This window comes from Schistocerca americana, chromosome 1 (assembly GCF_021461395.2).
Source record: "Schistocerca americana isolate TAMUIC-IGC-003095 chromosome 1, iqSchAmer2.1, whole genome shotgun sequence".
NCBI classification, from domain to species: domain Eukaryota; kingdom Metazoa; phylum Arthropoda; class Insecta; order Orthoptera; family Acrididae; genus Schistocerca; species Schistocerca americana.
Genome location: NC_060119.1, coordinates 1,151,350,579 through 1,151,378,235, shown reverse-complemented (window position 1 = coordinate 1,151,378,235; position 27,657 = coordinate 1,151,350,579). Strand labels below are relative to the sequence as shown.

The following is a 27,657-nucleotide window of genomic DNA, read 5'->3' as shown; positions in this document are numbered from 1 at the left end:
ATTCAAACTCGTAGCGAGCCCCTCATCTCATTGCAAATTGTATGAATTTCCGTCACTAACTTACTTAATGCCGAAATATTACAGTAACTGTGGCCATTAATGAAATAAGAATCGGCTTTTATCATGAGTTGGTGGCCGAGATTTAGAAGGCGGTATAGGCACATGATCTCTCCGTGTACGGCCATTCTTTGAAAACCACTGTGGCATTCCTGGTAGAGGCTGCTTGCCATATAATCACATATTAGATTTGCTTTCCTTTCCATTTGTGTACGAATCATGGGAAGGATAAAGGCTTAAATACCTCTGTGCTTCCTGTAATTAGTACAATTATGTCTTCGCGATCCCTACAGGAGGCAGTATGTAGGGGGCTATAACACATTCCTCGGCTAAGACTGGTTCTTCCAGCGTGGAGAGACGGTACATGATACAGAATATTAATGGGACACAGCAGCAAGCCGCCTCAATTTGATTTTGGTTTAGCTCATTTAACAAAGCACCATTACCAGTTTTGGGTATATATATTTGTCATTAGACATGTTGCATGCATGTTTCCAGAAGGAACTTTACATGCTAAACTATAAGTAAAGTTTCCCCATCAATCTGTGGATCAATTTACTAAACTTACAATATTGTGTTCTACCTGTAGCTAAAAATTCTTTTTATGTTATTTTATAGATGTCTATCTTAGTGCATGGACGAGGGCCTTCTGCTGATTGTATATATGAGAAAAGTACCACTACAGCTGTATCTTGAGAATGTCTTTATTCTGTCACACGACTAGTTTCGGCGGGACATTAGCGCCATCCTCAGACTCCACCACTGTCAAAAGAATATTTGATTTCCTTGGCGCATTTACTGTGGTATCCTTGCTATTAGTACAGCTTTTAGTAGCTTTCACCAGGTGTCTATCAGTCTCCAGTCGACATGTTGATAGACTCCTGATGAAAGCTAGTCCACTGGACCAATAACAGGAATCCCATAGTGAATGCGGCAAGGAAATCAAATACTCTTTTGGCAGCGTTGGGGTCTGAGGATGGCACTAATGTACCGCCTATACTAGTCGAGTGATAGAATAAATACTTTCTCAAGATACAGCTGTACTGGCACTTTTTCTCGTATATCAATATGTTTTACTGCACTAAACAAATAAAAAAAATTTTATTGCCCTGTTGTCAGAACCTGTGGTTATTAACCGTCGCATTACCAACAGGGGTGGAGGGTACTTAATGTCCAATTTTTGTAAGTATTGTGATCTAGCTAGTTGCTTAACATTTCAAAATTTTGAAATATATATATATATATATATATATATATATATATATATATATATATATATATATGTTGTTTTTAATTAATTCTTCTACCAGATTCGATAAATGTTATAACTTTTTCAATTAAACTTAACCCAAAAATTTAAGTCTTATTAGTAGATGTCAGTTTCCACAAAAAATGACAGTCAATATTTTCAGGTTCAGGACCTTACTTACATGTCAGTATTTCTGTAAAAATGACGTTGTGAGTAAATGTCAACAATAATTAACGAAATTTGAATTTTTAATTTTTTTGTGGTAGTCATAATGTACCCCAAGCTTGGTAGTTCACTTTATTGAAAACACGTTGATATTGCTAATAGCGTGCTAAAAGGGATTTTCTGGTTCTGGTCCAGCACTGATATTGCTAATAGTATGCTAAAAGAGATTTTCTAGTTCTGGTCCAGCAAGATCACCCTCGTGGTTATCTCACGCCCCACGACGGTAAATTTGTACATCAGTCTGGTAATTCGACCTGTTTTGCTGCCATTCTTGAACAGCAGTTCAGGGGATGTTTTCCAACAGGATAACGCTCGCCCACATACCGCTGTCGTAACCCAGCTCTCTCTAAAGAGAGTAGACTTGTCTTTGCCTCCACTATCACCAGATCTGTCTCAAATGGAGCTCATATGGCACATCTTTGGACAACAACTCTAGTGTCATCCACAACAGCATTAACCGTTCCATATAAACCGACCAAATGAAACAGGCGTGGAAATCCATCCCACAAACTGACACCCGTCACCTATACAACACAATGCATGCACTTTTTCAAGCTTGCATTCAGTATTCTGGCTGTTACAGCGGTTATTAATGTGCCTGTATTTCACATTTGCAATAGCTTATCTCGCTCTTACAGTAATCTGTGATCTTGTAATGGTAATCACTTACATACGTTATCTACACAAACGTAATCCCGAAATTTCATTACTCTATAGTCTACTTACCGAGAGCTGGGACGAAACATTAACAGTGTCACGTGAGCGACTAAGCTCGTTTCCAGAGAAAACATTCGGTGTTCACGTGATACGTAGGGGTGTGGAAAATCCTTGGCGCTCGCTTTGCAGCTGGCGGCGTTCGGCTGGCTGCCGAGCTGTTACTGCGAACCGTGAGAAACCTGGGCAACAATGTACGAAATAAATTTAACAATAATGTTAAACTGAGTTCATTCTGTCGAAGCAAATTTATTTTCGTTCAGGTTGCTAACAAAACGCTCCTTTCAAACACAATTAATTGTTAATTTTAATAACAATACCAGTAATAATAATGATAAAGGACGAAACAAGGTTCATTCTGTCGAACTTGAACTGTTTTCATTGAGGTTTATAATAAACCGCTCCTCTCTCTCCTCTATAATGCAGTCTAATTTCCACATTTGCGTTTCCACTTTTTCTACGACATGGAGGACGCACTTGTTCCAATCCTCTGCAGTCACTGTTCTTACCGCTTCTTCTAGCAGTACTTGAACTTCCGGCATTTTGTATGTTTTGTTTTTCGGTGCGACATAGCTTTTGATTCTAGCCCACACTAACTCGATGGCGTTTAATTCACAGTGGTACGGAGTAATTCTGAGGACAGTTTTCCCCACATTCTTCGCCATTTCATCTATTGCGTATTCGTTGTGCGTTGTTCTGTGATTTTTTAACTATATCTAAAAGTTCTTTCTTCAACAGACCGTCTTCGAAATCGATGTTTTTAGATTTTAGCCGCTCTGATATATCGTGCTTATTGGAATTCGCATTGGGAACTTTTTCTTTTCTCCGAGAATGGTACGGCGCGTTATCAAGAACAATAACTGCATTTTCCTGAAGCCGAGGAAGAACATCTTGAAATCACTTCTCGAAGGTTTCGGCGCACATCTCCTCATGATAATCTCCACTTTTCTTGGATTCGAAAGTCCACAAACATCCTTCAACGAACCCTGCTTTGCTGCCATTGTGTGCGATAATCAGACGTTTCCCTTTACCTGATGGGCCCTTGCTTCCGGTCGATAATCCGGACAGAAACGCTTGTTTTGAGGAATTTATAGCGTCATCTACCCAGATGTAACTTCGGGTATGTCCTGCGTTCACCCACGTCTCGTCCAAATAGTAAATGGGTCTGCCTTCATCTCTCAACCGTTTAATGGTTCGAAGATAACGCCGCCTCCATAAAATGATGTCAACCCTGTCTATATAGCATGCTATCGTGCCCACGCCGGATATATTTGAAATTCATTTCTCTCAATAACTTATAAAATGTAGTTCTCCGAAAATTGCCCAGATCTGCATCTTCATTCACGACTGTAAGCACTTTGTCTATTGTTGGCAATTCGTTACGAAAAAAAAATTCGTGTACTTTCCTTCGTATCGCATTTCTATCGAAGTCATCAACACTTTCAGAAAGTTTCTGTCGTAATTTTCCTTTCTTGGGGGACTTCAAAGAGTGTGTGGCCTTGTACTCACTTATCACACGATACACTGAAGAACGTCCAACACCTGTAGCTGCAGCTGTTTTCGAAACAATGTCACTCATCGACTGCTCTGGATGTAACAGTTCCGTTTTATACACATTAAGCAACATGTGCTTCTCAGAATAACTTAATGATTTCTTCTTTGCTCGCTTCTTTGGTGGTTCTAGGCGCGCAGTCCGGAACCGCGCGACTGCTACGGTCGCAGGTTCGAATCCTGCCACGGGCATGGATGTGTGTGATGTCCTTAGGTTAGTTAGGTTTAATAAGTTCTAAGTTCTAGGGGACTGATGACCACAGTAGTTGAGTGCCATAGTGCTCAGAGCCATTTGAACCATTATTTGGTGGACTAGGAACTGACACGTCGACCTCGCTCGCCGAATCCGTGGGTGACATAATGAGGACAGCCGTATGTGATCCTAATGAAATATGTGAATATATAAAATAAGAAACCATGCGATGCTATTGGATGCACACATAAACAGTGAATGCTCAGCGTGACTACAAACACATATACGTACTCTAATAATCAACAACTAGTCTTTCAAGCTTCTTTACAGGTGAACTTAAGATATCCTGAAATCGCCGCTGTACAACACCCACTAACGTGCTCACACCTGCAAAAAAGGACAAACGGTTGCACCCATCGCATTCAAACAAACTACAAATTAAATTCAGACCTTTCTGAAACTTTTCTCGCTTACACCCCCACAAAAAAATTTAAAGGGGAAAAGTCTGTCGCTTACTATATTTCGGATGATTATTTGGTAAAAGTTCTGCATCAGACGTGAGATTTTAATTTATTACTTCACTATTACTGACTCTATTAGGCAGAAAATTTGCAGACGTCATCAACATATAGTACTGAAGGCAATTATAAAATTATTTTGCTGTGCGGTACACAATTTAGGAGATATGGCGTGATAAATATAGAGTAACGCGAAAAAACAACTTTTCCTGAAAGCTTAAATATTTATCTTTTTCAGTGACAATAAATTTTAATGTAATGTAAAAAAATGTGTCGGAAGGTAGTTCTGGATCACTTTATCATGTTCAAGTCCCAAATTATAAAAAACACAACTTTCATTTTTTTAATTTCTGACGCCACTGCCTTGTACACCCCTAGTCGGCAGCGCTGTGGTCACGGGCCTTGTCGTGTTTACAGTACGTCTCTTGTTTCGGTGAATGGAGTTCTATATAAATTATTTTTTTGGTGTTGTGATTTTTTCCGTCATTGTAAGTGAACCAAAAGCTGTAGCGCATCCACAATATATAATCTTTGGTGCCTCCAAACGAATGTTAATAGTAAAGAAAACAGCTGTAGGTGTGTGTGAAAACAACGCGAATGTAAGTTGTTGGGAAAAAACGATAAAACAAAGTGTCCCAGGTAGTGATTTAACGTAAGCTGCTTTCTGATACGAGTGTGTGAGCACAACTATCATTGTCACATTTCTGGATCTATGTATTTTTTGTATACGCTACGGCAACTCACACGTGAACCAACGTAGCATTATGTTTCGATAATGTATGCAAGCCATTGCGCGACGAATGTTTAAACTCAAAACTAGTTACTGTGGTTTTCCAAGAAAGTACTCCAAAACCAAATAGTGGCTCGTTGCTGCTGTACGCTATCAAGATCAGGCTTTCGAGGCATAGTTTTCTTCTTCTTTGAGTGTCTGCTAGTTCACATTTCGAAGCAGTCCCCGTACGCTCTCCTGTGAGTCAAACAGCCCTGAGACCATTCGTGCTGCCCTTCCGACTATACGTTCATTATCCTGTAAGGGGTAATACTATCGATAGTAGTGTGACGTAGCCAATCGTAGCCCTTACGTATCGTTGTTCCTCTGGGACGTTCGGACCTTAGCGCGCCTTTTTCATGACAAGACACTGTCTTGCTGTTTTGTTCAAAAATGTCCAGCTGCTACCATTCGCTCGTCTTTATGCGAGAGAGGTTAGTCGTTGTTCAGGTTTCGTGTGCAACGGCGGTACTCGATCGAGTGTTACCAAAAGATATGAACTGTTTGCTTATGTTGACAAAATTCAGTTTGGAAGTTTTCTGTCGAATGGTAGGGCAGCAGTGATTTCGCGGAGGGTGCGCGCAGTAACACATGAAATAAGTATACAAATCAGTATCATAATTCTTATTCAGTAGCATCTGTTGGCGGGCTTTATTATTACATGATCTTTTATCAAGATAATCGGGAACTTTTATAACGTGGTAACTTAATCTGGAAAAGCAATACAACACTGGGAGACTTCAATGTGAAACTGGAACTGAGTTTAACTCTTAGCATGAGCATTGTTGGTCTAGCCTTTGTGAAGGAGTGCGATGCTTACGAACTCAAAGGACAAAGTAAATGCTATGAAATTGTTCTTCTTTCAACGGAACGTTTTCATTTAAAGGACATCATTTTCGGCGTTGACTGTAGAAATTATTTAATTCACACCTGAAGTTTGACTTCCTTCCCCGTCCTTCCCTAATCTGATGAGACCGATGACCTCGCTGTCTGGTCTTCCCCAAACAACCCAACCCCCAACCTGAAGTTTCGGCCTTTGGGCCATTTTCAAGTGGTACGGCAAAAGATTTTGCTCCAGCAGATGTCAGACTTAAAAATATTCCAACACGTATATATGTCATTGTCAAAAATGGGCCTTATACATGTCGGAGGATTTTAAAGTCTGACATGTGTTGAGACAGAATCTTTTGCCATACCACTTGAAACTGCGATTGTGAAATAAATTATTTCTACAGTCGCTGGTAAATAAAATATCCTTTAAAAATTCTACATGGCTGTGAACCCCGATCATCAGAAGTTAATGACGTTTCATTTAAACTGAAGAACTTGAAAAGCTGTGTCCCTCATCTGGATTAGAGTCGAGGAGCGTAACTGCAGTGCTCGTTATGAAACAATCCTTTGACCATACTAGACGAGTGAGTGAAATACTCATTCTTTTCTCTGAATTCTTATTATAACTGATCGTTGAGTTTCGGCAGTGTGCACTACGATGTTGCCGTCACGGTGAGAACAACAGGCTTAGGTGTGCTCCAGGTTCCATTCATTACGCGTGGGTCGCCTAACCACGGACAGCTTGTTAGGAAAATGTTACTGTGAAATTGTTTGAGGAAGACTACAGGGCGTGTGCGTCGATTCCGTCATTGCAGCGCATTGTCGACCAGCCGGAAAGGGGTAAATAATGTCGGCTTCCCCTTTCGAACAAATGAAACTCGCCCAGCGCTTTCGGCGAAAAATTGTCACTGCCCATCTGTCACCATACCGTGCACGGACTCTATTGTCAACTGCGTCAAGCTAACAATAATTTTGTTATACGTGACATACTAATGGGTCTGGCAAGTTATCGAAGCCGGATTATCACTGTCTTACTTGGATGTGTAACCCCAGATCACATAAGAAACGGATTGACCGTCCTTACGGCGGAACAGGCAATCGTAAAAATAGTTTTCCCGTCGGTCAACAGATGTCGCAGGCGACGCTACAATGCTGTCCATGTCACGGAATTGGCAACGCTGTATCTTCGGTGACGTGAATTAGGCTGATTGGTGTTCGGCTAGAGCGCTGCGCGCGAAATGCATTCGTCACACAGGTGACTGTAGCTCATGATCGGCTGTGGTTTTTCCCGAGTTTTCAATCGAAGAATGTAGATTAGCTCCTGTAATTCTACAAACCAAGTTTATTTCTACTGTAGGGATACTTCTCACAATCATATGCGAAATGAAATAAATGAAAAGTAACATACAAACATTTCTCGCGAGTTACTTTTGAAATGCAGACTGTATTACAGTCGCATAGGTTTTACACTCGCCTTCCATGCCGTCTATTTCTTCTTTGTTATGCAGCTCTTCTGATACGGATTATGGTGGTAAAAGAGATCTCCACGTGTAGGTTAACACTATAAAGCTTTCAAAATCTTCTCAACGTCTTTGAAATATAATCAGTTAATTTACTGACAAATACTGCACCGAGCAGTGGTTTTCGCGTCCTGACATTACCGACAGAATTATTTATTTTGCGTAGAGTATGTATAGGGATTAGGTGAGTTATAACGACAATATATATTTCACATTGAGACTGTGAATAAGTTTAAGAAACAGATTTTGCTTCCTTTCTAAGTATTTCTGTAAGCGTTCTTAAGTATAACCACATTTTGCATTTGATTACTGTTAGTTGTAAACGAATACAATTTCATGTACGCACTTAACGACGATATCTTCGAAAAAAATAAAGGAAGGGCTGCCACGTTATATCAGAATATAAGGTCGACAAAATTTAGATAGGATCGAATGCTTAGGGCTCTTTATTAATTCTTACTCGTAACTAATTCATTGATTTAAAATCCACTTCCGTAACCTTTCTTTATCTTTGAAGGGAAATCTGAACGTTTTTAGTTCAGGATTTGTCCGTCTACTCTAGGGCCGGCCAGAAATTCTGCACGCGTGCGGTGCTCCTGCACATGTGCAACTTACGGGCCACAGCGTGCACGCCGCAGCCGTCAGCGTTCATGTAGTGCAGGTTTCTACCCACAGATGTCGCTTTATCCATTTGCTGGGATTCTCTGTACCGGCGCATTCTAGTGCTCTTTCCACAGCTTGCAAGCCAACCATGGGAAGGTATTTCGCGTATTAAACATTTAAAATACTGTCACAGTCTACTCATTGAGACGTCTACTTTTATGTTAACAGTTTAACCCAGTAAGACAAGTAATACAGTTAACAACCGTGGGTTTTTATTAAGGCAGCTTGACTGACGTCACGTAAATACGAGTAATGTTTTTGATCTAGTATTTAATAAAGAGAGCAGTTAGCGACTTCCAACGAACCTTATTCGTGATTTCAAATAACATTAAACTAATGCAAGGTTTCCTATAACTAATTCTCGGTGCCTCCGTTACACCTACATAATTTCTGTCTCACTGACCTCTGAACAGAATGATAACCGCAGACCTCTCGATGATCACCTGTTATTTCAATACCATTATTGCAACATCTTTCATCAGCTCCGTCTGAAATCTGCATAATAACCGACAATTAGATGAATGTTACGTTTTATCGACTTCAGCTGAGCGTAGCCCTTCACACATTAAAAAAAACCTAAATGTAAGTATACATTGGAACAATCGGTTTAATGACCAACTTTCCTGATAATAATGTAACATGGAGCAGAATGAGGCACTACTGCACAGTTAGTAAACAATAATTTTTAATTATGAACGGAATAAATCCAAACACGTTCATCACTGGTCATGAGAAATGATAATCGAGTTGATGTGTCTCATCCATTTTCTTAAGGACATTTAATTTTGCTGGCTGTTCTTCACTCTTGAGTACACTACTCTCGTCTTTGTGATATGTATTGTTGTGTCTTTCAATTGAAAACTTACGCTGGCCGCCTATTATTCGGTGGCATAGCATACTCTGTGAGTTTTCACCAACGGCTACAAAAAAGAATTGCACTTCCCAGTCATTTTTAAACGACTGAGAACATAGATCTCCCGTCCTTTGCTTTTTCACAGTACCTGCCATTTCTCAGTACTTCTCTGTTAAGGTTACGGTTACCAGGGGTAAACGAGACTGGGTATGTTGCGCTCTTGCTTGTACCACATAAACAGGGAAGTGGAGCCGCCGTTCATTTAGGACACATATCTAATAACAGATGTCGCTGTCGCTCGCTGTGCAGCACTTCCGCACGTCTGCACACTGTGCAGCGTTTGGCCGGCCCTGGTCTAGTCCTTCCACAGTTGATATACTCGCAGGCCCTCTGCATGACGACTCGATCCACTACCACCGGTATGTCAGAAACAGCTGTACTTCACAGACGCCAGACAGTGGAAAGCTGCACGCGTTCGGTCGATGTTGCCACATATTTCACATAACGGAGTGCCATCTAGTGGTTGGTGCCACAAGTAAGTGTGTGACGCTGTCGCTGCCTGGTAGCCCTTCCCTGACAATGGTTGCCTGCTAGACCAAGCGATCGGGCAATCTGTTTCTTACGTGATCTGGGGTGTCACCATGGAGCTAGAATAAGGGGAGATGACGCTACAGACTTACGCTGTAAGTTGTTTTGAAGCCAGTGGGCGGGGCCTGCCGCCATCTTGGATTCCCCAAAACATTAGCAGACGAGTGTTTACAATTGCTTGTTCGTTATTTCTGTCTTGTGCACGCGATATTTATTTTATATAGTAAATGTTACACTGTTTTAGTGAACAACACAGCATAAGGAACGCAACTTCAAACGTTTTTCTGGTCTTAAATGCCTACTCGATACAGTAATACGACACGAAAATACGACGTTTCTGGCCTCAGTACTGTAATTGCTTTTTGTTTACACACTTCGAATAACCGAGATGATAAGTATGTGCTATGAAAAGCGTGCTTTCTTAATCCATTTCTATTCACTTTCATTGTGTTTGTGTCGATAATTGATAAAGTAGAACTCCAAAGGCAAAGATTGATAGTTTAGAGGCACCGATTTGTATTCGTTGCATTTTCAAGTAAAATGCAAATTTTAAATGTTCAAGTTTGCAAGAAACTTACCTTGTTTCCTTTGGTGTCTCATAGATGTATGGACAGATGATATGAACAAGACAGCTGTCATGTCAACAAAGCGAAAGATTCGTTAAATTACGAAGGAAAAGAACGGAATTTAAGATTCTCAGGCCCATCATAGTTTACACATCTGCTTTGTTCATAAATTGTACCTACCAAGTGACATTCAGTGTGGCAAACAACAGCAATTTACAGGGTAACACGACAATACAGTGATTAATGTAATGATCTAAATAGCCTGGACTTATCCCAGATAGGGAACTTCGCTTAAACAAATATGTCACCATTTAAGTACTTATAATTTAACCACTGTAACAGGTGTTCCACACATTTTACTGAAGATTTAACTAACTACATGTAGTTACATTACTTTTATATAAAATTATCGCATTTTAAAACATTAGTCCCCATTTCCAGAACATTTCAGTTACTTGGGAATAACCAAAACACTGAAAACCATGTGTACTGCTCACCTCCAGATAGCTCTTCATGTTGGACTGATAGGGAATCTGAAGTCAAATCACAGAAATAAAACCATACTGTAAAACTTTACAGTGCATCAGAATTTCAAGTATACATAAGGAAATAGCGCTTAAATAAGTCCACTTACGAATGAAATGTGATTTGTTTAAACTTTAGACTACAATCAGAACGATTAGTACACCCGTAAACGACGCAAGCCGGCTTTTTTTTTATCAAAACACTTCACAACTACACAGAATCAAACCACCAGAAGCGAATGTTTTGGGGTAGCTAACATGGCGGATCTTGACTTGGGTTGGCTTCAAGTTCGTGACGTCATGACAACTCCTCTAATTTTTACCTCCATGAGTGTACCTTACTTTTAGAAGATCCTTCCGGAATGGCACGTGACACGAGAGCAAGTCGGGTTTCAGAGTGACGATGGCGATGACGTGGGTGTTGCCGGCAGGAATCGACTCGGTAGTGTTCTACACGGTGATGATCTTCGAGAGCGCGGGCAGCACGCTGGACGACCACGTGGCCACCATCATCGTGGGCGCGGTGCAGCTGCTGGCCAACGTGGCGGCGCTGTTCGTGGTGGACCGCGCAGGCCGCCGCCCGCTGCTGCTCGCCTCCGGGGCGCTCATGGCCGTCTCCATGGCGGCGCTCGGCGCCTACTTCAACCTGCAGGTAGGTAGGCGGTCACCAGGGCCACGTCACTTGCCTTCACCACCGCAGTCATCATCGTCAGCCTTTTGTCATCCACTGCCGGGACTATACAGAGTCTAATTATCCGTCTAACATGTACGTCATGAGATTGTTCCAAAAGCAAATGGGACGAGGATCTTTAAAGGAGAGAGGTGTTACAGTCAGGACTTCAACCCAGGTCCCGCTACGGTCGCAGGTTCCAATCCTGCCTCGGGCTTGGATGTGTGTAATGTCCTTAGGTTAGTTAGGTTTAAGTAGTTGTAAGTTCTAGGGGACTGATGACCTCAGAAGTTAAGTCCCATAGTGCTAAGAGCCATTTGACCCATTTTGAACCAGGTCCCCTTGCTTACTAGGCAGGAATGCTAGCCACTATACTCCAATCAAATGGAGTACTACAGGGACACCCACTGTGTCCTCTGTTATTCATCCTTGCAGCAGAAGAAATTGTAAGAATACCCTAAAGGGAGGGTATAATCTCATATGCATATGCAGGCGTTATTGGACACTACTAGCCATTAAAATTGCTACACCAAGAAGAAATGCAGATGATAAACGGGTTTTCATTGGACAAATATATTATACTGGAACTGACATGTGATTACATTTTCACACAACTTTGGGTGCATAGATCCTGAGAAATCAGTACCCAGAACAACCACCTCTGGCCGTAATAACGGCCTTGATACTCCTGGGCATTGAGTCAAACAGAGCTTGGATGGAGTGCACAGGCACAGCTGCCCATGCAGCTTCAACACGATACCACAGTTCATCGAGAGTAGTGACTGGTGTATTGTGAAGAGCCAGTTGCTCGACCACCATCGACTAGCCGTTTTCAATTGGTGAGAGGTCTGGAGAATGTGCTGGCCAGGGCAGCAGTCGAACATTTTCTGTATCCAGAAAGGCTCCTACAGGACCTGAAACATGCTGTCATGCATTATCCTGCTGAAATGTAGGGTTTCGCAGGGATCGAATGAAGGTTCAAATGGTTCAAATGGCTCTGAGCGTTATGGGACTTAACATCTGAGGTCATCAGTCCCCTAGAACTTAGAACTACTTAGACCTAACTAACCTAAGAACATCACACACACCCATTCCCGAGGCAGGATTCGAACCTAGGCCACCGTAGCAGTCGCGCGGTTCCTGACTGAAGCGCCTAGAACCGCTCGGCCACCGCGGGCGGTTCGAATGAAGGGTTTGAGCCACGGGTCGTAACACATCTGAAATGCAACGTCCACTGTTCAAAGTGCCGTCAATGTGAACAAGAGGTGACCGAGACGTGTAACCAATGGCACCCCATACCATCACTCTGGCTGATATGCCAGTATGGCGATGATGAATACACGCTTCGAATGTGCGTTCACCACAATGTCGCCAAACGCGGATGCGACCATCATGATGCTGTGAACAGAACCTGGATTCCTCCGAAAAAATGACGTTTCGCCATTCGTGCACCCAGGTTCGTCGTTGAATACACCATCGCAGGCGCTCCTGTCTGTGATGCCGCGTCAAGGGTAACCGCAGCCATGGTCTCCAAGCTGATAGTGCGTGCCGCTGCAAACGTCGTCGAACTGTTCGTGCAGATGGTTGTTGTCTTGCGAACGTCCCCATCTGTTGACTCAGGGATCGAGACGTGGCTGCACGATCCGTTACAGCCATGTGGATAAGATGCCTGTCATCTCGACTGCTAGTGATACGAGGCCGTTGGGATCCAGCACGGCGTTCCGTATTACCCTCCTAAACCCACCGATTCCATATTCTGCTAACAGTCATTGGATCTCGACCAACACGAGCAGTAATGTCGCGATACGATAAACCACAATCGCGATAGGCTACAATCCGACCTTTATCAAAGTCGGAAACGTGATGGTACGCATTTCTCCTCCTTACACGAGGCATCACAACAGCGTTTCACCAGGCAACGCCGGTCAACTGCTGTTTTGTATATGAGAAATCGGTTGGAAACTTTCGTCATGTCAGCACGTTGTAGGTGTCGCCATCGGCGTCAACCTTGTGTGAATGCTCTGAAAAGCTAATCATTTGAATATCACAGCATCTTCTTCCTGTCGGTTGAATTTCGCGTCTGTGGCACGTTATCTTCATGGTGTAGCAATTTTAAGGGCCAGTAGTGTAATTTTAGCAAGTCAGTAACACATTGGTCCACATCTCGCCTTTATGCTAGCAATTATTCGGCTTGGCGTTGATGATACAGATGTTGGATGTCCTCCTGATGACTATCGTTCCAAATTCCGTGCAACTGGTGCGTTAGATCGTCAGAATCCAGAGCTGGTTGGAGGACCCTGCCCATAATGCTCCAAACTTCTCAATTGGAGAGAGATCAGGCAGCCCTGTTGACCCAGGTAGAATTTGTCAATTACGAATACAGGCAGTAGAAACTCTCGTTGTGTCTGAATCGGCATTATCTTTCTGAAACATAAGCCCAGGAAAGCTTGTCATGGAGGTCAACAAATCGGGTGTGGAGTATTGTCGACGTACCACTGTGCTGTAAGAGCGCAATGGATGAAAACCAAAGGAATCCTGCTATGAAATGAAATGGCACACTGGACCATCACTCTTGGTAGTCGAGGTATATGGCAGGTGACAGTCAGGTTGGCCTGGGGCATCTCCAGACACGTCTTCTGCCTGGAATCTCATTGACTGGAGTAGAATTGTCTTCAGTGACGAGTCATGGTTCGAAATAAACCCCAATGATTGGTGAAGATATGTCCGGAGATGCCCCTGACCAACTTGACTGTTACCTGCCATACAACTTGATAACCAGGAGTATCGTGCTCCATTTATTTTCATAGCACGGCACATTTGGTTGTCATCCGTGACACACTTACAGGACAGTGGTATGTCTAGGACATTCTACACCCAATATTGTTGCCTTTCATGACAAGCCATCCTATGCTTAACATGTCAGAAGATAGTACCCTTCCACACACTGTTAGAGTCTTCATGTTTACAAAACCCTATCTTGGCCATCAAGGTCGCTGGATCTCTTCCCAATTGAGAATGCTCTATGGACAGGGCCCTCCAATCAGCTCGGATTTTAACGATCCAAGGCGCCAGTTGGACATAGTTTTGCACAATATTCTTCAGGAGCACATCCAACAATTCTATCAAACAATGCCGAGTCGAATAACTGCTTCCGTAAGAGGCAGAGGTGGCCCAACACATTATTGACTTACACAATTTGTGAAGCTCTTTTTCTGGAATAAATCATTCAATCTTTCTGAAACTGTAATCATTTGTTTGTCTGTACATGTACGTCACCTCTACCGATTTCCGTCCCATTTGTTCAATTCTTTTCTTTTTTTTCTTTTTCGTAGAGTGTATGTTGTGCTGCAGGAAGTTACAATGGGCAAGTGAAACATTTTCTTAAGTTTTCTCCAGCCAGCACTAAACTAAATCAAACCATACCAGCGCACCATGTAGCAAACACAATGAGAAACAAGCATAGGTCCAATAAGTCAAATAATACGACACACCCCAGACACTAATGCTTCACCTCTTTTGAGCGAGAAGTTTGAATCGTTAATTCAGCAACATGATATCACTGGGGAGGGATCGTAACGTTATTCTCACAGCACAGCACGATGTTGCAAGAATGAATAGATCTTCCATAAGAGTGCTTATCAGCCCACCGACACGGCAGAAAAGCACGAAGCTGAAGACTTGAAAGCCATTGTCGTGACACCAAGGTGTGGTGAAGAACACTCATGGCCTCAGAAAACTAGTCGTCCTTGGCAAGACATAACGTCATTGCCTCAGACGGCCAGCAATAAATACTGAAGCTTCCAAGCCCATACTTTATTCACTTAGAGTGAGCCAGTTACAATGTTGATCCTGTGAAGTACTGCCTACCAATTGCCAGATGACTTCTACCTTAGAAGTTGCTGTCTTTGTGGTCTACCTAACATGGTCGTCAGTTGCCAACATCTCATCTACTGATACAACGTCTTTGGAACTTATATTTCTGCCTTGCTGAGAGCCAAACTGATGATGTTTGGCACACTGTCAACCTGTTTCTGTATACAGGAACTGTGCTGAAGGCTGCTGCCCCTGGCTTGCATCTGTGAGCAGGCAGCAGTGTCCATGGTCTGTCTTTGGTGGAGAGGCATGCTATAACCCTGCAATATCTTGCACATTCCGTGCAGAGCTGCTGGTGTTTACTCGGGCACACCCCTTTGATCTCCATGAGAGGGCCCCAGTAAAAGGCAATCTATGATCTCCAGAATGAGATTTTCACTCTGCAGCGGAGTGTGCGCTGATATGAAACTTCCTGGCAGATTAAAACTGTGTGCCGACCGAGACTCGGACTCGGGACCTTTGCCTTTCGCGGACAAGTGCTCTACCATCTGAGCTGCCGAAGCACGACTCACGCCCGCTCTCACTGCTTTACTTCTGCCAGTATCTCGTCTCCTACCTTCCAAACTTTACAGAAGCTCTCCTGCGAACCTTGCAGAACTAGCACTCCTGAAAGAAAGGATACTGCAGAGACATGGTTTAGCCACAGCCTGGGGGATGTTTCCAGAATGAGATTTTCACTCTGCAGCGGAGTGTGCGCTGATATGAAACTTCCTGGCAGATTAAAACTGTGTGCCCGAAGCAGGAGAGCTTCTGTAAAGTTTGGAAGGTAGGAGACGAGGTACTGGCAGAAGTAAAGCTGTGAGACCGGGCGTGAGTCGTGCTTCGGTAGCTCAGATGGTAGAGCACTTGCCCGCGAAAGGCAAAGGTCCCGAGTTCGAGTCTCGGTCGGGCACACAGTTTTAATCTGCCAGGAAGTTTCAATCTATGATCTGATGGTTGATGCTGCAGTATAAGCTGCACCTGCCACCTGCTGCCCACTACCCTGCACCACATTGCACTATTACGTGAGCTGCCACAACAGAGACCCTTACAAACTGCTGAGCACACACATCAGCACATTCTACTCTGCTTGTTGTGTTCACAGCCTCGCTCGCTGCTGCCACAGAGAAGATGCTGACGCCACACCCAGGATAAGATCAAAATAAAATAATATTACAATCTTTTATGAGACACCACAACATACATTGATGAAGAGATGTGCTGAAGCCTGCCTTCACATCAACATTAGCTGTGTATAACACTTGTAAAGTGTTTGTCATCGAGTGAATATCTGCAGTTCAGATCCTCAGAGTCTCTATTATAAGGTGTTCAATGTACTCAGTCATAATTTGTCGTATTGGTTTACAGACCTACGTTTATTAGGATTATTTACTTATTTCATTGTCCTTTGCCTAACCCTTTCATTTGTACCTACAAGAGTTCAAATGGTTCAAATCGCTCTGAGCACTATGGGACTTAACATCTGAGGTCATTATAGTTCAATTCATTTATCTTGGCTCGCGCATGCCCGCCCAGACGCGGGAGATTGCAGCGTTGCCAGTTGTACGCGCCAAGAGAAGCAGCGCCGTAGCAGTGTAGTTCTCAAACTTACGTTTAGGGGGGAGCGCGCAGTTTATGAAGTAAAGCCACCACGGCCGCATTAAACCTTTCGCTGCTACAGAGACGTGCTCCCCGCATTCCACGCCGTGCGCGATTTTGTAACCACTGCACTGCTCGCCTGTGCAGACACATAGTGTTCCGACTGCTTTGACACACATATCATTCGATTTCACAAAAACTATTTGGCCCAAAAATTTGATTTTGACACATCTTCTTGACTGATACCTTCCCCCCATAAATGACTTAATTTTGTTTCGATTTTCAACGCAGTTATATTGCAGCATTAAATGTAGTAAACCATTGCACGAAATTTTGAAGAGTTTGCAGAGGTAAAGTTCATAGCGTATACTTTCCGTATGTTCGATTGTAGTTACCACAATGTTGAGAATGAAATATGGACAAGATACCTAAATTTCATATAAAATTTACTGTATAACAACATCTCATTTAATTTAAGTACCAGATTGGTGTCGTATGTAATATTGAGAAATATTCCGTCTTTCGCGACTGTAATAAAAGTTTTATTTACACCGGGCGCGTTTGACTTTATTTTAAAGCACTTCAATCAATCAAAAGGAAGTACACAAAATACGTTAAACAAAACTGTGGACTTACAAAAACATTAGGACTTGAATATACTGTGTATCAGTGCTCTGGGCTATGTCAAATATAATTTTTGTGTGTGGCACACACAAAAAGCATTTATTTGCTAAAACACTGATCGGCCGACACAAACGTTGAATATTGTGTTACCTCAGCACAAAACTACGAAAGGTGACTTGGCAATGGAGGAGACACAATGCTGTCCAATGAAGATGCTTCAAAAGAGAAAAACGCGTCTGGTCTAAATAAGACGCTTATTACAGTTGCAGAAGAGGAAAATATTTCAATACCATTGGTAAAATTGCAACTGTGGAACAAAAACAAGAAAGAGAACATGAGTATTATTGTGTATGTGGCTTACCCTTCATTGTTGTCAATCGCTGCGATAGTCTTCTGCATCGCTGTAGTCAGTGTCGCAGTCCGAATCATCAGGTCTTAGAGTTATGACGATGGGTTCTAGCAGATTGTCAATTACAATTTCCCTGTCCATGTCCTCCTCCTGTAGCCTTTGTGCATGCCGAACACATTCAGCCCATGCTGAAGAAGTAATTCTGTCAAGTGCTTCGTGCAGAAGCCTTTCTGTATCGGCAATTTTAAATGTCACGTTTCGTTCTGCGACATACCCTTTCACTTGTGTCCAAATTAACTCTATCGGATTGTATTGGCAATGGTACGGTGGCAAACGCAAAACTGTGTGTCCATGTTCCTGTGCAATACAATCGATTTCATAAACTTTTGTGCGAGGCTTATGAAGCACTACAAGATTCAACATTTCAGCACGAGTTTGGTTGGCAGTATGTGGAATATTTTTACTTGCAAGCCATAACATGATATCGGCTTTTTTTGTACTTGTTGTGGGTGTCTTGTCAACAACAACAGAGTGATAACTCGCATTGTCCATTACAATCACCGAGTTTGCAGGCAAGTAAGGGAGAAACTGATTCCTAAACCACAATTTAAATGTCTCAGAGTTCATTTCGGAATGATAATCCCCTGAATTTCTCTTTTTTGCCCGGAACACTAATTTGCTTTCTGGAATGAATCCAGAACCAGAACCAGCGTGAAGCACAATTATTCGTCCACCTTTACCAACTGGTACTTTAAACCCACCCGAACCATCACTCATTTTCCAACACGCTTTCCTTGTGTGATTTTGGTTCACCCATGTTTCGTCCAAGAAAAAAATGTTCTTATTCCCGGATTTTCTTACTTCAATAATACGTCTTAAAAACTGTGCCCTTGAAGCAGCGATATCACTACGTTCCATTAAAAACTTTCTTCCATCATTTGTATGTACATATTTGAATCCAATGTTTTTAAGTATTCTATTCATTGAAGTCATGCTACCTTTAAAATTTATGGTTTCACGCATTTTCACAGTGATTTTTTTTACAGTAGGAAATTCGCCTGTGTTGTACATGTTGAGCACTTCTCGTCTTAGAACATCTTTGTCGAAATTATCTAAATTAGTTACAGTCCTCTCACGAGTGCGATATTTCCCTGGCGATCTGAAAAGTGGGCTTCCACAGGTCTCCGTAGATAACTTTTCTTTATTGGCAATCCGCTGAACGGTTCTCAAGCTAACGCCTGTCGCTTCTGCAGTGCATTCCTGAGATCTGGCGACATCCGTGATAGGTCCACCGTTTTCTGCTTCGCGCTTGAAAAAAGCGTGAATCCGGTAAATTATGTCCCTCGCCTGTTTATGGAGAGTTTGTCGCTTACCACCATTATCAGCCATGACAACTTGCAACAAATGCGATAAAAATTCACCAAAGAATAACTACAATCACATTTAACACTCGCACTCGCCAAGACATTCCCAGCAGACCTTTCAGAAAACTACCGAACACTCATTGGCTGTCAGCGGATGCGTGACGTCAGGTGCGTAGAACGAGCCTTAAATCGACCGCAGTCGTTCATGGTTCCAACTATACAGAGTGTTCATTTTAATTGGAGACATTGAAATATCCGCAAATCTACACATCGGATCAAACAAATTTATAACTAATTTTTTTTTTGTCTCAGAGGGGGACATCCAATGTTACCAAATTCGACGAATTTGTAGTCAAATTTGTTATAATTGGACGTCCCCTTCCGGGAGGAACTAATTTTCATTAGGATTTCTTTTGGCTCTGTGTGTCGTTTTCAAGAGATTTCAATGTCCCCATCAAATGAACACCCTTTATAACATAAACAGTGTTTATAAATTGGGAAATATTCTATCTTTAGCAACTGTAACAAAACTTTCTTTATACCAGAGTCATTTCGCTTTTTTCTGAAACGTTCTGATTAAAACGAAGTTGGCGAAGTTGGCGAAGTACACAAAACTGAATTTTGGACGTAATAAAACATAAAACTAAAATATATTGCCAGTGAGGCACAGTGCGCAAACATTTTGTTTTTGTCACAACGGACAGCAAATACTTGCCAAAACATAGATCAGTCGACGAAACCATTGAATATGATGTTGCCAAAGCAGCGAAGCAAAGAATTCCGTCAGACAATCAAATAGCTCGGCAACGTACGAGCCGAAATTCTGCTCTAAATAATACTTTTAATACTGCCGCAAAAGAATATATCTCAATATGAATAGTAAAACAGCGACTGCGGAAGAGGCGATATACAAACAAAACGGATAACATGAATATTGTATGTGTGCCTTTTCGTTGTTTTTAATTGCTGTGAAAAGAAATATTGGAGGAGAAAATTACAAAAACTGAAAACTTATTATGATTATAATGAAGCACAGGAAATTTCAAAACATTACATTCAAACGAATAAAATTCATTAAGTAAGACACTTCGCTATTGTTTTTAAATAAATAAAATATTTAATATGCAACAAGCCTTGAACTCAGAATCTTCCGATTAGCAGCCCAACACCTTAACCATTACGCCAACGCAGCTACTCATTTCTGGCATCTCCTGGAGCACTCTGAACGTTTGCAAAATACCGACAAACACTGTTGGGATGACTATGAATTACTCACGTTGCGTCGAAGTACAATAGGAAATAAACAATTACCGCTGTTCTTTATTGCGAAAAAGCGGTTCGTGAGACTGATACAAACACCTTTCCTTGCTATCGCCTGAATTAGGAGGCTTATTGTTTGTTTGGTGTAATTAATTAATAGAATATGAAGCAATTGGTGTAAAGAATGCTTTTTCCAAACTTTCTATAAAAGAAAGTCTGCTATCAAGACATTGCTTTTGTTCAATTACTTCATTTATGACTGAACGTTTCTAAAATTGAAGACACTCGTCCGTGCTCTGCACTGCAGTCGAGATCTGGCAACGTCGTTCTCTGTTCATTGGCTGACTGTGATTTGTGACGTCAAATGCGCAGAACGAACCTAAACTCGGCCGCCAAGATATATGACGCGCACCTTAGTTCCCTAGAACTTAGAACTACTTAAACCTAACTAACCTAAGGACATCACACACACAGGCCCGAGGCAGGATTCGAACCTGCGATCGTAGCGGTCGCGCGGTTCCAAACTGAAGCGCCTAGAACCGCTCGGCCACTTCGGCCGGCACCTACAAGAGTGAAACAAGCTGTATCTCTGTATAAATATTTATTAATTAACAAACCTGAAATGATGCAGGGGTACAGCATCACTTCTGTATAGAGCTGTGTCATGACAGTGTGATGAGGCGAGAGAGCAGGCTGTTGGTGGCTTAGAGAAACAGCATCAAAAGACGAAACACTTTACTAACATTCATGCGACTACACGTCTAGCGGTCACTTCCCATCACAGCATGGGGCGAGGATGGTGTGTAGTGTCAGTGGGTTGATGGTTACTGAGCCATAACTTCGGTATCCAGGAATGCTGCCTCCAGAAGCTTACACAGTGATGTGCGCCCCGGTTAGCGGGACATGGATGCTTGTAAATGGGGCAAGCACCACCGAAGGCTACAAGGCTGCTTGCGAGGGATACCATCCTGTGGTGATGAATGTGGGTGATGGCACATAGTGCCTTGGTATCTGCACCAGCAAAGAAGGGTGAGCAGCTATGCTGCTTCGGGTTAGTTCTGCTGCCCTCTAGGACAGGAGTCTGACTGCTGCTGGAGTGGGCTAGGAGCCATCTCACTGGTGTTGAAGTAGCAAGTCCAAGGAGGACTTGGCATTCACAGATAGTGCAGCAGTGGAAGCCCAAACATTTAGTGGTTGCTAGCTGTCCCATATTGCTCAGTCGTCCGGCGTGGCCCCCTCGTTCCCGGACTCATTGCTGGACTGCTGATTCCTCTGCTGAAATTAATGGTTATTTACATTGGTTTGTGGCCTATTTGTTATGTCCAAACGCTATTTACAGCTGTGTTTGAGAAAGCAAAACTGTGTTCTTGTGATGCAAAAATAGTTTGGCTCACCCAGCAAGAGCTCCATTTTACTGCTGTGTTACATTAATGTGGTGCTTGCACTAGTCCACCTCATGTATTTAAACAGCCCTGATGTAGCAACCGACATGTATACCCACCAGCTGACTGCAACTGCTGCGGCTCAACTGCTATTTTCCGCAGTAAGGTACAGCCACGCGGGATTAGCCGAGCGGTCTCGGCGCTTCAGTCATGGACTGTGCGGCTGGTCCCGGCGGAGGTTCGAGTCCTCCCTCGGGCAAGGCTGTGTGTGTTTGTCCGTAGGATAGCTTAGGTTAAGTAGTGTGTAAGCTTAGGGACTGATGACCTTAGCAGTTAAGGGGGATAGGACGTCAAACGGGCCGACTTCGAGAAGGAGAGGCACCACAGGACATTTTAATTTGCACTGTCTATACTTTTACAAATAAATTTATAAAACTTTGTTAGCATGACCAGGAAGGTTTCAGGATTCACACTCATAGCAGTGGAAGTTCAAAAACACGAAAAAATAATATTTTTTTAAATGTGAAATTTCATGATTTTTTTCACTTACTGTTGGCTGCATTTTTTGCTATAGGTACACTTTTCTTCGTAAGTAAGAGATATTCTTCGATGAATTTTGCACAGCTTACAAACCATACTTACAGGCCTATGAAACTAGAATTTATTTAATCTATGGAAAAATGAATGGGCTGTTACGTTTTAAACTTCGTGTTTAGAGAAAACTCGAATTTTATAGTTTCTTATCTCAATTTTTACCACAGTTTTTAATAGAGTTGGGAAATTCTAGAGTTTTGTATGCTTTGCAAATTTCATCGAAGAATCTCTCTTACTTATGCAGAAAAGTGTACCTACAGTAACAAATGCAGCCGATACCAAGTGAAAAAAATGATGAAATTTCACATGTAAAATCGTGATGACCGGGTGTTGTGTGCTGTCCTTAGGTTAGTTAGGTTTAAGTAGTTCTAAGTTCTAGGGGACTGATCACCATAGATGTTAAGTCCCATAGTGCTCAGAGCCGTTTTTTTCACATATAAAAAATATTTGTTTTGTTATGTTTTTGAACTTCCTCTGCCATGAGTGTGAATCCTGACTCCTTCCTGGTCATGCTGACAAAGTTTTATGAATTTATTTGTAAAAGTATAGACAGTGCAAATTAAAATGTCCTTTGGTGCCTCTCCTGCTCCAAGTTGGCCCGTTTTACGTCCTCCCGCCCAAAGTCCCACAACATTTTTAAAAAAAATAATGCCCAAAAAATAATGCCAGCGCTCTAAACTGCTCGGCTGCTTAATAGAATTCTTCGTCTCAGCACCAGCTTTAGGTTTTACTGCAACTGATGCACATCTTCACGATCCTACCAACACTTTTAGCTCCTGGCAGCTAACTTCTTTCATACCCACTTGTAACGTACTCCATATAGGGCACTGTCCTTTGATTCACAGATTGCTCCTCCAGCGGGAAGATCCACCAGTATGTAGTGCTTGTTGTGTACAGTACCTGTGCACAGTATTTTAAGAGAATGTGTTTTATACCAAGCCATGAGGGTAGCAACCAACTTATCAGCTGACCTGTTCTCTATTCTAGAAGACGCTGTATCAAATGTGGTCTGCATTTTAAGATTCTGTATCATGTCTGGTCTTCTCAATGATATCTTAGGAGATGTTAATGTTTTTGCAGGGTGGTTACTTTTATCTTCCAATTGCTCAAAGTGGCATAGTTCCGTATTACACTATTTTAGATATTGTGTAGCTGTAGTCTCTTTATTTTAATCAAAAACTGCTGTGAGACATAAATCTTCTGGTGTTCTGTGTCAAAATGTAATTCTGAGTGAGAGAGAGTGTCTCAGGGTGACACATTTTATATTTTATGGGAGAATGCAGACATTCTCAGTGAACCACAATAATGAAGTTTCCTCAGGTTATCAGCTGAATCCAGGTGTCGTCCTGCAGCAAAGTTTCGACAAGTTCCCTACTCGTCATCTTCAGTCTACAGTCGCTGTGGGAACGTCTATGATCTACAAAGTGACGGGCGTGTGCGGCACTCGTGTTCCAGGAGCAGAACCGCGAGGAGGGCCTGGAGCTGCTGCCACTGGCCAGCCTGGTGGTGTTCATGCTGGGCTACTCGCTGGGCTACTGCACGCTGCCCTTCCTACTGATGGGCGAGCTGCTGCCGGAACGCCAGCGCGGACCGCTCAGCTCGCTTGCCGGCTCGTTCAACCTTGCCTTCATGTTCGTCGTCATCAAGACCTTCCACAACTTCCAGCAACTGCTCGGCAACGACGGCACCTTCTGGCTGTATGGCGCCATGTGCCTCGCTAGCTGCGCCTTCGTGTGGCTGCTGGTGCCCGAGACGCGCGCCAAATCGCTCGCAGAGATCGAGCAGTTCTTCGAGGACAGCCACCAGGCGCGCAAGGAGAAGCGCGCCGCGGCCGCTAGGGCGGTCGTAGTCGCCGCCGCCGCCGCTGGCGGCGCTGACGTCGCCGACGGTGCGCCGGAGAAGACTGCCCAGCCGGCGGGAAGCAGCTAACGCCGGGACATCGCTCCCGGGCGATCGTGATTAATGTTCCTGTACAAGCGACTCTCTGTTACAGTGAAGGACTGGTCATTTTATTGTGGTCGCTGTCTTTCGGCGACTTCATTATGTAGAACTGAAGGTTTTCAAGTCACCGCCGATTAACTTGCCTAGAGCACATCAGGTCAAAAAGTGGATCAGTCTGTAGCTGTACTACACATCCACCTCCACTTACTACCAGCAGCCAATGAAATATCGTCTTCCGCTGGGCACCTAGCCAAACATCACTGTCGACAGTGATATCTTGTCTCCTCCAGACTACGCTGTGGCAGTAACTTATTGCTGTCCACAGTGTCACTTTATGAAGTACGGCGACACAGAAGCTCGCTTCCCCTCTCTGTCAACGTGCATACGGAACGTATTCCCTTCCATGCTGTACTATTTTTTACTCTCTCTGCGTGGTAAGCCTTCGGACATGGCATTTACTATACAGGGTGTGAACGATAACCATTAGCAACATAACACAGTGGTGCAGAGAAAGTCGAGACGAACACTTTGAGACAGACACTCACAGTCTGTAATGCTGGGAAACAACTCAAAGTGGTCTACTACGCCGCCAGATAAGTTAGCTATTTCGTCAACAACTTCCCTGTGAGGGTGATGAAAGAAAAAAGATTTTTGTGAATGTTATGCAAAAGCTAATTACGATTGCAGTTCGACTTAAATTTAAGCCTCAATAATTAGGTAGTAAGAAGGCCAGGCAAATAAAATGACTTAATTGTTAATTTCACAGTATTAAAATTCAGAAAACTGTCAGGCAAAATTTGCACAAAGGTCAATTCTGCAACTTATAAGTGCACAACTGTCAACTAAGCCAATGGGAAAACAGCCAAGTCAACTCGGTGAGTTAGTGTGATGGCTTAATCAGCTAAAGATGGCGTCTGGGTGGACTGCAGAAATATTGTGTCAAGATGCTGATATGTTCCAGCTGGAGACCTGACATGAATATCAAGAGGAGAACATGTCGAATCTGGCTAATAATTCTTGTAATTCCCGATTTTTGCACAGTGTAGGAGTTAGCGGCATAAATTACATACTAAAAATCCTGACTAGTAAGAACAGAGTGTTGAGGTGGGGGTGAATTTGGAGGTCACTGTGGTACGTTTTTCTTGAAAAACTTGAAATCCGCGGCTTCTAGTGAAAATGTATTCCAGTACAGAATTAAAGTACATTAAATTTCCTACAGATAAGGTTCTATTCATTTTTTTCTCTAGGGTCGTAGTTTCCGCAATGAGAACGAGGGAATTTTGAAAATTTCCAGTGATGCGCAGGCACTGTTGTTTACTTGGTTTCTGTAGACCAACCTGTGGTAGTTTCCCGATTTCACAGTCCACAAGTGCCCAAAATCAAATTGTTTGTCTCGACCTTCCCTACACAAGAGGTGTCCAACCAGCCTTCTGCAGGCGGCCCGAAGTAAGTATCAATGCTGCTCAGGAAGTGTGCACCTGTCACACGACAGGGGAAAAAAAATCATAAAATTCCGTCTGTGTAAAGTTATGATAAACTGAATATTTTCAATCTGAAACTCCCGCCACGCCATGCTATTTCTCTTCGATCGTTACTGCTTTTTTTCTTCTCTTCACGACAGTTATTGTTAATGTTAAGTATATTATGTGGCCCAACGTTGTAAACAGGGACTGTTTACATCATGTAGTACCGCCTTACTGATTCTTCCATCGACAATTCTATCCTAATATTGATAATGTTAGGAAGCTCTGAAACGTTATCAGTAGACCAGGAAGGGTGCAGTGATATGATACAAAATATCCAAACAAGATTTTATGCAAGTGGGTTGGTTATTTATCAATGCAACAGCAAACATTCAGATTCCATACCCATTGAATAATTAACTGTTGCACATACAATTAATAGATGCTTATCACACATTCTACAGGAATACTTTACACCTCCCCTCGATTTCTCTTTTGGATTGGTTGAATAGCTAGACAGTGATAGTGCATAAACTGGGCACTTAACTGAGTAAATGAGACACACACTTATCTATCTCTTTCTTTCAGTGGAAAATCTTTTGAGTCGCATGACTGGATTCTCTAGCTGTGTTCCTTTATCACAATGCTTATTTCTGAATTCTTTCTTCACTTATTGTTTTCACTACTCCTGATACGTAATCAGTACAATCTGCATACTAGTGTGATCTCTTTGGCTGTTATTGTAGAGGAAGTGATGCATCTTTTCAATATCTTCTATCTGTGTTTCTGCTTCTTTCAGTCAACAGTCTGTCATTAGGCTTCACATGATTCGTCAGTCCTTTCTAGTCTTCACCAGGTTATTAATTTCTACATTGTTACTTCAGGCTTTTTCCTCATTATTCATGCTATCACAATTACGGTCATTCATTTACTTGATGGGTTTTACAGTCTGCAGCTTCACATCTGGCCATATTAAATTATCCTTGAGCTGATACCTTAATACATGTGTCCATAGTGCTTAAGGGGACACAGTCACGAGGGAACTCCCATAAGCAATCAAAGCTAAAATGAGCAAACGTCAGGTACACTTTCTGAAGTAACTAATGGAGATAAAGACCTGAAACTTTTACAGTGTACAGCTGAAACATCATTCTCAAATCATATAAAAATGGTTAATGTATTTTATATATTTCATGACTAATCATTTTTTTGTTCTATAAGACAAAAAATTAAAACTTTTCTAAACACTGTGGAGCTTATAAATCTGTTCTTTTTATCACTACTGGTCTATTTTTATCTAATGAATCATCGTTGTATTAACAAGAGATACTGTAAGTCTGATGTCTGTAGCAGTCATAGCTTTTGAGAAAAGTGTACCAGAAGGTCAAAAAATGTACTTTTGAGAAAAATGGTATTAAAGTTTTACATGCAATAAAGTAATGTGCAATGTCATACAGACACACTTTTAAAACATTCCAGGGCTATACTGTGGCTCAGCTTCTTGATCTTTATCTTCTTTTCTTCTTTTCTTTGATCTTCTGGCTATCCTGGCCTCCTTGGTAGCATTTCCTGCAGAAATATCAGCATAACGGATACGGTCCATGTCAATCTTTTTCAGTCCCCTTTCAGTATTGATACCATCCTTTGTTCCCAAGAGTCTTAATACGTCAGTTTTCTTTGACACACCAGCATTGAAGCACATCACTGCATCATGAACACCAAATTTTAGTTTTTCTTT

At 42.3% G+C, this 27,657-nt stretch overlaps 1 protein-coding gene across 1 annotated transcript in view; it reads left to right on the top strand.

Moving 5' to 3' along the window:
• The window catches only part of LOC124597453 (facilitated trehalose transporter Tret1-2 homolog), a 252,053-nt gene extending 226,624 nt beyond the window's left edge, over positions 1-25,429 (top strand). Inside the window, exons 7-9 of the mRNA XM_047135939.1 lie at positions 11,253-11,473; positions 23,971-24,360; positions 25,418-25,429. Coding sequence (XP_046991895.1) covers positions 11,253-11,473; positions 23,971-24,360; positions 25,418-25,429 — 623 coding nt within the window. The remainder of the gene's footprint in view (positions 1-11,252; positions 11,474-23,970; positions 24,361-25,417) is intronic.
• The last annotated feature ends 2,228 nt before the right edge of the window (positions 25,430-27,657 follow it).